Source organism: Staurois parvus, unplaced genomic scaffold, assembly GCF_062004578.1.
Source record: "Staurois parvus isolate SC_StPar_1 unplaced genomic scaffold, SC_StPar_1.0 ptg000183l, whole genome shotgun sequence".
NCBI classification, from domain to species: domain Eukaryota; kingdom Metazoa; phylum Chordata; class Amphibia; order Anura; family Ranidae; genus Staurois; species Staurois parvus.
Window position 1 is genome coordinate 9250303 of NW_028317979.1, and position 14490 is coordinate 9264792.

The 14490-nt window shown below is 41.0% G+C and overlaps 1 protein-coding gene across 1 annotated transcript in view; it reads left to right on the forward strand.

Moving 5' to 3' along the window:
• ABCA4 (ATP binding cassette subfamily A member 4) overlaps window positions 1-13478 on the forward strand; it is a 259321-nt gene extending 245843 nt beyond the window's left edge. The window contains exons 50-53 of the mRNA XM_089677323.1: window positions 4490-4593; window positions 7804-7896; window positions 9538-9787; window positions 10993-13478. Of these exons, the coding sequence (XP_089533449.1) occupies window positions 4490-4593; window positions 7804-7896; window positions 9538-9787; window positions 10993-11112 (567 nt within the window). The 3' untranslated portion in view covers window positions 11113-13478. The remainder of the gene's footprint in view (window positions 1-4489; window positions 4594-7803; window positions 7897-9537; window positions 9788-10992) is intronic.
• The last annotated feature ends 1012 nt before the right edge of the window (window positions 13479-14490 follow it).

The window sequence follows — 14490 nt, forward strand, 5'->3', positions numbered from 1 at the left end:
GATGCACCGCTAGGGACTCCCCCCCCGCCTTCTCCTTTACTAAATGAAAGGCTTTGCTTCCTGTGATATATGGCTTGCATATCCCAGAAGGCAAAAGGAGGACAGTGCACGTCATTCCCCTAGGCCCCCACACTGTCACCATATTGAAGAGGGAGCTTCCCGCAATATACTAGCTAACATTGAAAAGCTTGCCGCTGTACATAAAAGCCTTGATATTGTACAGGTAGATTCACTTATGTATTGCCATGCCCCTCTGGCACAAAGAGAAATGGTCTATCTTTTTGGTTGACAGTCTCTGTCTTAAGTCTTAAAGTGTTACTAAACCCTGGACCCTGCATTCACTATATCTGGTCTCCCACGGTACACAGGAAATTCAATTATTTTACTAAATATAAACTATTAAATACCATTTCTCATCAGAAGTTAGATTAGTCTTGTGACTTCTATCAGTGTTCAGCCAAGCACTGGTTAAAGCTTGTAGGAGGAGTTCTCATTTTTCTGTAGGAGGGTGCAAAACGCCTGACACCTGTCTGACCAGAGCTGATTGGCCCTGTGCACCCTCCCAAGAAAAAAAAAAAAACCTCTCTAGCAATACACACCACACTGGGCATGTGAAAAATGCCTACGGTTCAGTCTGTCTTATCAGGAGATAAGAGGTGATCACTTGAAAAAGGGGAGGAACAGAGAAGAGAGGATCAAATGTCCTTTTTACACAATGCAGAGGATTAACCCCTTAGGTTCCACAGTGAGTATAACAAGCATGTTTTACTGCATATACAGACTGATTTTACTGATGTGGGTTTAGTAACACTTTAAACAAAATTTTCACTGCACTCATTGAAGATGTTCCTGTGGGCAGGAAATTTGAGGCTCTTAAAAGCTCTCTTTACCCTGGCAGTCCCAGCCCTGTCACCAGCTTTGACTGCTATGTCAGTATGTCAAACTGCAGCAAACGATACCAGCACAATGAACAACCAACATGACCAGCATTACAGCTTCATCTGCTCTTCTTTTTTGTGTGGATGCCCTAGAAGACATCATGAGACACTTTACATTCTGGCTCCTATGTTCATATGTGTAGGATTCTCTGAATAAAAGCTTTCACAGCTGAATCTGCCTGCAAAAGATGTCACACACTTTCAAGACACATGCCTGTTTGGTGAAGCACTTGACCAATTTATTAAGGAAGTCGCAGGTGGAGAGATTTGGCATCCTCAGAGAAAGGTAACAAAACCCTTTTTGCTTTTACCTCCTCTATATGCAGAGCACCTTCATGCTCCTCCCAGCCATATCACCTTATATGGTGCAAGATATTTTCCCCTCATGGACAACCACTTATTTTCTTCTCCAATCCACATCTTAGAAGTGGACAGCTGGTAGGTGGAGGTTTTTATCCATCATCACCGCAACCCAGAACAATATTCTTGTCATCCAGAGATATTCTATGCAATATGCCAAACATAGGAGATTCTGAAAGTGAATATCCTAATCTCCAGTTAACACAAGTTGTCCTTGTTCTCATTCCACAAATGCTCTATCTCTAGCCTTGGATACTCATAATATCCCCCGCCCTCTGTTCAGGCCACTCAAGCCTTTCCTCCTCTTACCATTCTGTTTCCCTACTCCACTATCAACTGTAGGATTGAAAGACAGTGTTCCTCTTATACCTTATTAGTTTAGATTTCTAAGACTTGTTACAGAAGACCCCATGCCTCTTCCCAATCTCAAGGCCCTCTTTTACACTAGTCTTCACAGGCTTCCAGCTAGGAGCCTCAGTTCATTTCATTCTTCCTTGCAGAAACCACCCTTTCAATCATGGGGACACTCTCTGAGAATCCTTGGCCAACATGATTCTCTTTTCTGGTAACCATAGTGCCTGTTTCACATATCTCAAAACTGATAACACTTTCCTGCTAAGAGCCATGCCCCATGCTTCATAATGTTCTACCATTCTTGGGCCTTGCTCCTGAACATCCTAAGGAAGTTTACCTACATTGTCTACCTATTGTCAGAACTATTAGAGCTTACCTAGAAGCTCTCTTCTTTTGACAAACAGAGCTCTTGTATGTTTTTTTTCAACCCTCACAAAGGGCACTATGCTTGCCGAACCACCAGGCTTGGTGGATAAGATGTTTATTTACTAGCTCTTATGCTTAACACAAAAACATCCTCTTTGCTCTGTTACATGCACACTCCACCATAATTGTTGGTGCACCCTAGGCTTTTAGGTTTCAAGCTTGTATTGTCCAATTCTGTTAGGCTGTTACCTGGTCTTCTGTTCCTACTTTGAAGTTACCAGGTACGTGTTTTCATTTCTAATGGTGCACTTTTTTCCAGCAAGGTTCTTGCAGCACCGGAACCTGGGTAATTTTTGCGCCAGTTGTTATTTAGCCGGTTTATGCAGGTCTGTTGTAAACCCATATACAGTCAGGTCCATAAATATTGGGACATCAACACAATTCTAACATTTGTGGCTCTATACACCACCACAATGGATTTGAAATGAAACGAACAAGATGTGCTTTAACTGCAGACTGTCAGCTTTAATTTGAGGGTATTTACATCCAAATCAGGTGAACGGTGTAGGAATTACAACAGTTTGCATATGTGCCTCCCACTTGTTAAGGGACCAAAAGTAATGGGGCAATTGGCTTCTCAGCTGTTCCATGGCCAGGTGTGTTATTCCCTCATTTTCCCAAATACAATGAGCAGATAAAAGGTCCAGAGCTCATTTCAAGTGTGCTATTTGCATTTGGAATCTGTTGCTGTCAACTCTCAAGATGAGATCCAAAGAGCTGTTACTATCAGTGAAGCAAGCCATCATTAGGCTGAAAAAAAACAAAACAAACCCAAAACAACTGTTTGGATCATTCTTAAAAAGAAGGAACGCACCGGTGAGCTCAGCAACACCAAAAGACCCGGAAGACCACGGAAAACAACTGTGGTGGATGACCGAAGAATTCTTTCCCTGTTGAAGAAAACACCCTTCACAACAGTTGGCCAGATCAAGAACACTCTCCAGAAGGTAGGTGTATGTGTGTCAAAGTCAACAATCAAGAGAAGACTTCACTAGAGTGAATACAGGGGGTTCACCACAAGATGTAACCATTGGTGAGCCTCAAAAACAGGAAGGCCAGATTAGAGTTTGCCAAACGACATCTAAAAAAGCCCTCACAGTTCTGGAACAACATCCTATGGACAGATGAGACCAAGATCAACTTGTACCAGAGTGATGGGAAGAGAAGAGTATGGAGAAGGAAAGGAACTGCTCATGATCCTAAGCATACCACCTCATCAGTGAAGCATGGTGGTGGTAGTGTCATGGCGTGGGCATGTATGGATGCCAATGGAACTGGTTCTCTTGTATTTATTGATGATGTGACTGCTGACAAAAGCAGCAGGATGAATTCTGAAGTGTTTCGGGCAATATTATCTGCTCATATTCAGCCAAATGCTTCAGAACTCATTGGATGCCGCTTCACAGTGCAGATGGACAGTGACCCAAAGCATACTGCAAAAGCAACCAAAGAGTTTTTTAAGGGAAAGAAGTGGAATGTTATGCAATGGCCAAGTCAATCACCTGACCTGAATCCGATTGAGCATGCATTTCACTTGCTGAAGACAAAACTGAAGGGAAAATGCCCCAAGAACAAGCAGGAACTGAAGACAGTTGCAGTAGAGGCCTGGCAGAGCATCACTAGGGATGAAACCCAACGTCTGGTGATGTCTATGCGTTCCAGACTTCAGGCTGTAATTGACTGCAAAGGATTTGCAACCAAGTATTAAAAAGTGAAAGTTTGATTTATGATTATTATTCTGTCCCATTACTTTTGATCCCTTAACAAGTGGGAGGCACATATGCAAACTGTTGTAATTCCTACACCGTTCACCTGATTTGGATGATTTAAAATACCCTCAAATTAAAGCTGACAGTCTGCAGTTAAAGCACAGTTCGTTCGTTTTTTATTTCAAATCCATTGTGGTGGTGTATAGAGCCAAAAATATTAGAATTGTGTCGATGTCCCAATATTTATGGACCTGACTGTATTTTTGCTTTAGAACATCCAATGGTGTATGAATAAGTTGCCTGTGTCTTGTACACTCGGATTAAGATATGAGGAATTTTGACTTACTTGTAAATTCCTTGGAGTATAGTACAAGCCTATAACCTGCGGTGCATGGATAAGTTGCCTGTGTTCTGTACTGTACTCCAAGATGTTGCATTTAAAGGAAAGTCAAAATACCTATTTTTGCATTTCTGTTAGTCTTTCTCCATACTCCCTTTTATCTCTAATTATACTCATATAATGCAGTCAGTAGTTTAATCCATATGTTCAGGTCACAGCCTCTTTAAAAAAAAACTATAACAGTTTATGATCTATTTTATAAATTTATTTTTGTTTTCTTACTTTTAAACTGAAGTTTTATATTTATTTATATTATATGTCATCAATATATTACAATAATGGTATATAATTTGACTATTTAGGATGAACCAACAACAGGGATGGATCCACAGTCTCGTCGCTTCCTGTGGAATTCTATTGTTAGTATTATCAAGGAAGGCCGCGCTGTTGTGTTAACCTCTCACAGGTAATTGTACACTGTATTACTAGTCAGTGGTATAACATGGGTTGGCTGCACCTGAGACAAGGCAAGTATTGCAATATAATATATATATATACACAGTATCTCACAGAAGTGAGTACAACCCTCACATTTTTGTAAATATTTTATTATATCTTTTCATGTGACAACACTGAAGAAATGACACTTTGCTACAATGTAAAGTAGTGAGTGTACAGCTTGTATAACATTGTAAATTTGCTGTCCCTTCAAAATAACTCAACACACATTAATGTCTAAACCGCTGGCAACAAAAGTGAGTACACCCCAAATTGGGCCCAATTAGCCTGTTTTCCTCCCCAGTGTGTTGTGAATCGTTAGTCTTACAAGGTCTCAGGTGTGAATGGGAAGCAGGTATGTTAAATATGGTGCTATCGCTCTCACTCTCTCATACTGGTTACTGGAGGTTCAACATGGCATCTCATGGCAAAGAACTCTCTGAGAATCTGAAAAAAAGAATTGTTGCTCTTCATAAAGATGGCCTAGGCTATAAGAAGATTGCCAAGGTCCTGAACTGAGCTGCAGCATGGTGGCCAAGACCATACAGTGGTTTAACAGGACAGGTTCCACTCGGAACAGGCCTCACCATGGTCAACCAAAGAAGTTGAGTGCACGTGCTCAGCGTCATATCCACAGGTTGTCTTTGGGAAATAGACGTATGAGTGCTGCCAGCAATGCTGCAGAGGTTGAAAGGGTGGGGTGAGGGTCAGCCTGTCAGTGCTCAGACCATACACCACACACTGCATCAAATTGGTCTGCATGGCTGTCGCCCCAGAAGGAAGCCTCTTCTAAAGGTGATGCACAAGAAAGCCCACAAACAGTTTGCTGAAGACTAAGGACATGGATTACTGGAACCATGTCCTGTGGTCCGATGAGACCAAGATAAACTTATTTGGTTCAGATGGTGCCAAGTGTGTGTGGCGGCAACCAGGTGAGGAGTACAAAGACAACTGTGTCTTAACTACAGTCAAGCATGGTGGTGGGAGTGTCATGGTCTAGGGCTTCATGAGTGCTGCCGGCACTGGGGAGCTACAGTTCATTGAGGGAACCATGGATGGCAACATGTACTGTGACATACTGAAGCAGAGCATGATCCCCTCCCTTCGGAGACTGGGCCGCAGGGCAGTATTCCAACATAACGACCCCAAACACACCTCCAAGACGACCACTGCCTTGCTAAAGAAGCTGAGGGTAAAGATGATGCACTGGCCAAGCATGTCTCCAGACCTAAACCCTATTGAGCATCTGTGGGGCATCCTCAAACGGAAGGTGGAGGAACCAAAAGGTCTGTAACATCCACCAGCTCCATGATGTCATCATGGAGAAGTGGAAGAGGACTCCAGTGGCAACCTGTGAAGCTCTGGTGAACTCCATGCCCAAGAGGGTTAAGACAGTGCTGGAAAATAATGGTGGCCACACAAAATATTGACACTTTGGGCCCAATTTGGACATTTTTCACTTAGGGGTGTACTCACTGTTGTTGCCTGCAGTTTAGACATTAATGGCTGTGTGTTGATTTATTTTGAGGGGACAGCAAATTTACACTGTTATACAAGCTGTACACTCACTACTTTACATTGTAGCAAAGTGTCATTTCTTCAGTTTTGTCACATGAAAAGATATAATACAATATTTAAAAAAAAGTGAGGTGTGTATGCATGCGTGCGTGCGTGTCAGTCACCACTGGAGAGACTAAAGGCTGATACCCAGCTGGCAGCACCACAATACACAGTGACCTTTGGCTCTGTACAGTTGGGTAGTCAAGCACAGGAGTGTAGCTTAGGCAGCCCTCTAGAGAAGGGTAGATGGGAGTATGTCCTCATGAGTAGGTATTGTGGCACCTCTCTTGTCTTCTCTGGCTGTTTCTTTATAGCATGCCAAGTATAAAATCTTTTGGTTGTAGTGTGAACTTGTTTGAAAATGGTCATAGCTTCTCCTTAGTTTTATAGTGCCAACATGTTCCATAGCACTTTTCAGAACACACTGAACCAGTCCATCAGTTTTCTACCACTGAATAAATCACAGACTTAAAGAATCATTTTGGTCTAAATTAACACTTTAGTTTTTAATGGCAGAGTGGTTTAGTTTTCTAACTATAATATATCTAGATTGTGAGATCTATTCTACTGTTTATTCTATTGATGTAAATGTTTATAATATACCTGTGGGTGGGGCTTAGTCTCCCTAGTGTGGGACACTGGAACTATACTCTCTAATTGCCTAGATTCTAAGCAGGAGTTTACTGTCATGCGAATATCAGCATTAAGACATAACTCCAAACTCAGAAGTGAGCCACAATGAACACAGTTAACAGTTACTGTTAACACTAAACACTACTACAGTTAGAGAACACCAACTCCCAGGTGTGCAGCATTTAGGGACCGGTACCGCAGTGCCTGCACTGCCATCCACCAACCCAGCAGTACATGTACCTCACTCCCAGTGACATTTCCACAGTTACTAATGGATACAGGAAGTGAACCTCACTCTGTAACTACTGCTTGTTCTCTTCCCAGGGGCCCCTTTACAACTCTCCCATGACTCCCAGGCTAGGTCTCTAGGTCTCACAGATCCAGTGCCAAAATGTGGGGAATCAGCTGCTAGTGAGGGGAACAAGCACAACACCCCTTCACTACCAGATTAACTGTCACTGTATGCCAAGTCACCCATTCCCTGGTTGGTTGGCTGCATTAAGCAATGCTATATGTACGGTTTTCCCTAGCAACAGCAATATAGCTTGCACTAGAGCACAAACTACATGCTGGACTAAAATGTACTACATCTACTCTAACCTACAGTCCCCATGTAACAAGCCTTGCTCTTTGGATACACCATGCAATACACCACTTAAGGGAGAAACTTAAGACCAGGCGTTCTATTGTTAACAGTAACTTTACTGAAATAGTGCAAAACGTACAGGAATAGTTCTTCCAAAACAGCTTCAAAGCATTCTTGCACAGTGTTCTCTAGTGCCCAATAAAGTGACTGTACCTTTGGAGTGGCAGGCAGGTGTCAAATCCATACAGCCTATAAAGTGTCTTCAGTGGGAAATTAATATTGTGTTCCAACTCTGCAAAACAGAGCTGTCAGTTATTTTACCACCATTCTGACAAAAACATGACTACAGTATGAAAACTTGTAGATTACCCTTATGTTGTATTTTACTTTTTTCTTTAGTATGGAAGAATGTGAAGCTCTCTGCACTCGTCTTGCCATAATGGTTAAAGGCACCTTTAAATGTCTTGGCACAATTCAGCATCTAAAATACAAGTATGTCAACTTATATATTATTTTTGTGGCATCATATATGTTGTATTTCTACTTTTATTAGTTATTCATGGGTATAATTTATACAGTGCATGCTCCAGTGCTCCAGGATGGTAAGACATATCATTTACAAGAGTTCCTAGACTACCACGTGGTTTGCCAGTTCAGTTTGACTTTTTCTACCCCTGTACAGTTTCTGCATTACTTGGTAAAAAAAAAAAAGAGAGTTTTCTTGTCATCATTTTTAGCTATACTAATGGAAAATGGCCAGTTTGTCTCTTCCAGCCTTCCTGCCCATGGATTCAGGGCACCAGGTTTCTGTATTGCCAACAAAGGCAACAGCCTAGGGTGGTAAATAGCAAACTACACATCACTGTGTGGTCCATAACATATTTATGTCCTATATAGGAACATTCTTTGATATTGTTGATTGAGAGACAAAATCCTTTGACATATATGCTGGAAACTGAACACATTGGTTCCCAGTTGATGACTGTTCACAGATTAGCGATCCCCTAACCAAGTAGTGTTGCAGATGCATAGATTTGTCATAAAAATCTCCTTCCCACCAGGGGCGGACTAACCATTTGGAAACTCGGGCACTGCCTGAGGTCAGTAGGGGGCCCCATGAGATGCCCCTAGTACCTTTTTCATAGGCTTTTTTGAGTTTGTCAGTCCACCCCTGGTATATTCAAGAAGGTGTTGGAAACCTTCCCACTGTCCTTTACTGTTACTTTAATGGGAAGATAGGGTTGGACTGCTACACGCACAAACCCTTTGCAACCACATGAAAACAATTACAGTAAACAGATTCACTGGAAGCCTTCTGACCATAAACAATCAGGTTATGCGCACATAAACCTGGTCATGGGGGTATTAAGTTAATTTTACTGTCTAATGTGCCTAATGTGTCCAACATAAGTGTGACCAGGGTAAATGCGGTCATATCATGGTTTTTATGTGTGTTACATAGATTTCACAATGTTTACATTGACCTAAGAAATTAGATAAACTTTATAAGTAAGCTTGAGTAAACAGAGTTTTAATTTGATAACGAATATTGCTGAATTTTGGTTTAAATTTTTTTTCCCATTATATAAAAAGATATAGGTGCTACATAGCTCCCCCCTTGTCAGCACCCCCAACTGGGCACAAGGAGTACCAAAGAGCTCAGTGTACATCAACTTTGGGAGGGGTGCTGTTTTTTTGGGGAATACTTCTCAAAGCACACCTAAGTGCTGGTATTAGCATATCAAATGAGCTGCAAGAGCATGTAGACCCTTTGTTGTGGGGATACTAGTTTACCTGGTATATTGGGCTTGTTAGATCTGAGGAAGGGGGGTAGCAGTGCTGTTTTCATGTTTTATATTTTTTTAAAAAGTGACAGAACTGTTCGAATGCTAAAACTATCCATGAACGCAGGTTTAGCACAATGGAGAGCCATTGTCAGCAGATTCCTCTGCGGGGTAAATCTTATTCCTTACAAATCCTGTATATGCAAGATTCAAAACTTCACATTTTTTCATGTGTGAAATAAGTTGTTTCTCTCATATATGATTATTCATTTGTATTCAAACCACTATGCAAGTATTAGTAAACTTTCTCCATATTGTATTATTGTTTAAATTGTACTTTTTTCTGTAGATTTGGGGATGGTTATATTGTAACCATGAAAGTGAGGGCTCAAAAGCTTGGAGCAGTCCCTGACCCAGGGCCTGTAGAGAAGTTCATCCAGACCAACTTTCCTGGCAGCTTACAGAGGGAGAAACACTACAATATGTTACAGTATCAGATTTCATCCCCATCCTTGGCCAGAATATTTCAACTACTCATCTCCAACAAAGACAGCCTCAACATTGAAGAATACTCTGTGTCTCAGACTACATTAGACCAGGTAAAGCATGATGGTAACTATGTAAGAAATTAACTATTTTTAGTTAAGACAAGATTTGTTTTTGCAAAATATAGAAAATTTCTTCCATGTGGCATGCCTGGGGTTAGCAGCCAGTCAATAGGCCCAAGCACCCCATGACCATACAAAACACCAACAAAACAAATAGCAACTACAATCCAAGTATATCCTCCCCTCCCAAAGACTAAACATGCAGCCAGAACAGTTTTCACCATACCCTCAATACTTGAACAGGTTGGTGATATAACAATAAACTCCATATACTCACAAAGTAGACTAGGTTTAAAAGGCCTCATTTGCAACATACGGCTGTGCACCTTTGCTTAGCATGACTTCTGGACCAAACTGAGCTTTAGAAGAAGTTCAATTTTATAGCACACACAATGCGGTAGACCAATTAAACAATGCTACATGTGTGGAAAGATGTGGTGTAATTAGTAGCCTCCACCCTTGAGTCCAAAGATGGCACTCTTATTGTGATCCCTGGCATCCCACATGATGTGCAGACTCCATCCACTGTTGAGCTATGAGCACAATTCGATGACATCATGCACCCAAGACATCATGACGTCATCTTGTATTGCAGATGAAGTTACTTCCATGAAGAGAAGGGAGCAGACAGAGCAAAAATACTCTGCCCCCAAACATCCACTAAATATAGCAGGCCTAGACTGAGGCACAGAGTTGCCCATATGCAACAGTTGTAAGGGAAGAAACATTCAGCTTCTGTAATTCTTGGCATTATACCATGAAACAGCATTGACTGGTTTTAAATTTATGGGTGACATGGAAATGTGTTTGATATACATGGCTTATAATTCCAAGCACCCTGTCCCTTTATAGGTTTTCTATTACTGTTTACTATACGACTGTCTTTTAAATGTAATACACAAATCTAATGTAACAACAAATTGGTCAGTACCATGGTCTGCCTAATCTTCAAGATCTAAAATTGCTAAATAGGCACCACTCTTTTCTGTACAAAGCTAACCAAGTTTGATCACAAAATTACTATCCAAACCCTTTGTTGCAACTGCAGAGTGCAGCCATATTACAAATGCTAAATGTTCATCATATCCAAGCTAAGCTTACTACAATGTGTTGACCCATTCCCCCTCTTGTGCTCTAATCTTCCACCTCTTGTGAACATGATGCAATAGTTATAATCTATGATTTGTTCTTTGCAGGTATTTGTAAATTTTGCTAAACAGCAAACAGAAGATGAGGATATCCGTTTACATCCTCGTGTTGCAGGAGCCACACGCGACGTCAAAGTTGCACCTGCCCCTCCACCTAAAGAACAATAAAATTGCAAAGAACAAGCTTTGTTCACTCTAGTTTTCAGTGTAATTCACCAAATGTGACAGCAGTTTCCTGAGATGATGAAATGGCATCTACAGGCACCCAGGAGAGCTGTAACTCTGCATACAAAACTAGCACACGTTGACAGTACTTGCAGTACCTCACTGAAGAACAGCTTCCTAGAGCAAAAAAACAGAATGCATCTGCAAATGTGCTGCTGTGATGTAAACTCCATATTTTTGGTTGACGTTTTAGCATGTTGGATAAGTACAGAGAATACTAACAGAATACATGGAAGTAATCTTTGTAGACAAGGCTTATAATTCCAGGCACCATGACCCTTTATGAGTTGTCAGTTCCTATTTACTACATGTCTTACATGTAATACACAAATCTAATTTAACAAATCGATCCCTACCATGGTCTACCTAAGCAGACCAGAAAGATCTAAAAATTGCTATCTAGGCACCACTCTGTTGTACCAAGAGTTAGTTCTAACAAAGTTAGATCACAAAATTACTATCCAAGCCCTTTGTTGGAACTGCAGAGAGCAGCCATGTTACAAATGCTAATCCTAGGAGGCTATTCGCTTTTTAAAACCCAATATTTGAAGCAGTGCTTCCAAAAGCCAATTTCTCCTGTGCTGATTTAATCTTCTTCTATCTGTAGATGATACTTTTGATTCTAGTTTCTAATAAATTCCATTTAAAGTTGAATTTTAAGTATGGTTTGTATTGCATTATCACATCTGGCTTGGAATAAAGTAGACATATGCCATACCATTAGGATCCTTGCGGAAGCTGGAAATCATTGCTGTCAACTCTACAGTGATCACTGCTGTCTTCCAGGTCCTGTGTGGCTGCCCTACTGCATAGTAATAACATGAGGTTGCCTTATTGATACGGACACCAATCTCAAAATACAGTGCATTTCTCTCTGTGAATGCAAGGCATTCAGGTGTAGAAACATGGCAGTAATGTCCCAGTCTCTACCTAGCCCAATCAGAGAATGCGTGAACACAGAACCTGGAAGATAGGTACAATCACTATAAGAGTGGAGACTACTACAGTGATTTCCAGCTGCCCCAGGTATGGCATATGCATGCTTACATTGATCCACGCTCGACCAATCTAACTATGAAATAAAGTCAATACCTGGAGTTCAGCTTTAGGAATAGGAATGTTCCTATGAAATCAGTAAAGGTGAATTTACAGATATACTACTTTGAAAGGTTCAACAAGTGTGGATATCAGAACTTGGTTTATGACATTTATGTGCAATACAGTGTCATGCCAACTCAAAACATTAAATATGTGGTCACATAGATTTTGTAATAACATCTATTTTCCAGGTCTTACCATCACTTCCACTTTCCTGTTATCAGCTGTACTGGGAGTCTAAAAAGTTGGTGCAATTAAATAGGTACCAGAGTTAGATCAAGTGCAGTCTGTAATGTAACAGACCTGGTCAGACACACTCCTTCCCTTTCTCTGCAATAGAAATGTGTGTTGAAAAGATTATGAAAGGGGTGTGACTGTTACTCAGCTCTGCCAGAACAGTGTAATGCAGTGTCACTGATTAGAAAAAGGTAATTTGAGGCATTTTCTAGCAAAAATCATTCACAAATCACAAACATGAAGAGTTCAGAACTAGGATTATAAAAGGAGCAGGACTTTATTAAAGCAAAGTACAAACAATCATCTAATTCACTTCCTAAGCACTAAAGAATCTACATGTATATTTGTTCCATCAGTCTCTGAAGGAATATAAAGATGATGTCTTCCCTTTATTGAGGAAAAGTCAATACTGCTCACAGCCTCCTGGCTCTGAGTATACCCTACTGCATGCTCTGAATAGACACGGGTTGCTCATTCAACTCAATCAAGAGCAGATTTCCAAAACAACACTGTCTAGCAGCAGCCATGAATCAATTGCATGCAGCAACATTGGGCCAGGTCAAGCTGTTGGAAATAGGATTTCTCTTTACCTTTACTAAACTAATATATTGGCATTTTCAGTGATTGCAGAGCCTAGTACAAATGCATAATGTATGGTGAAAATCTAGATATACTCTAAACTTTAGTTCCCTTTCTTCTAAATGCAGGTAAATCCTCTCTCTTTTTTAAAATGACAAAATTAATTACATTGTGTATTGCCTGTGTGAATATATTAAATGATGTTATGACAGCTAAATTATTCATAGATTTGCTTTGTCCTTTTTTACATGCTTAACAATAAAGGTTAGTTGACTGACGTTTTTGTTTTGTAATATCTGCAAAGCAATGGATATGAAACACCGCAAACATATTACAGGGTTACATTTTTTGCAATTAATCCTGGCAATATCAATAAAGGGATTGATCTGATTTAACTTTTCTGCAGTTAATGCAGTCCAAGCAATGAAATATATTTGCAGATTAGCTGCTATGGGTCAGTGGACTTTGTATATTATTCTATTCATAGGTGTGCACAGCTATTGCACCCCAAAGCTCAAAACACACATGCGTGTGTGTGTATATATATATATATTTTATATATTAAAAAACCTTGACAATCATCCCATGTTTAGTGAATAAACCCCATTTGTGACAATCTAAAGGCTAGGCAGGTAAAACATTGCCAGATGTTGCAGTAATACCTGCACTGTATCTGCGTGAATTTAAATACAAATTGGAACTTAAAAGGGAAAATTAGGGTAAAGGATTTGGGATTCACACCCCACCATCGTTTTCTTACCTCTCTTTGCAGAAGTCCTGTGATACTGGCTTTCCAACCAATCAGGGAGCTTGGTATATGGTCACATGGGCTCCTGCCAGGCATCTTGATTGGTTGGAAAGCTAGTATCACTCTCCCATGTGGCACTTTGCCACTCAGAAAGTAGATCCTTCTAATCTCCCTATCTGCAGATTCAGGCCCCTTTCACACGGACATTCCAATCTGGTCCGCCTGCCCGTTTTTCAGGCGGACCCGATTGGAACCTCTATTCTCCTCTATGGAGCAGCAGGTGTAAACAGACATGTGTCTGTGTACACCCGCCCAGGGGCATCCCTAGGGTTGGTGTCACCCAGTGCAGTAACGATCCCCACAGGATGGATCGGATCTGCGGATTGAGCACATAATGGATCGGAGTCCGATCCATTATGCTCCCCAATCCACAGATCCGATCCATCTTGTGGGGATTGTTGGGTTGCAACCTATACGGGGTTAACTGATCTTTCAACACCGGTCCTGTCTGCACATGCTCAAGGTGATGTCAGATGGAAAAGGTTCCTGCTATCACGGCCACATTTCCTGGTTACAAAAAAAGTCCCGGATCTTGCACAGCCTTACCTAGATCAGTTAACCCTGTATAGGTTGCAAGCTCACGATCCCCGCAAGATGGA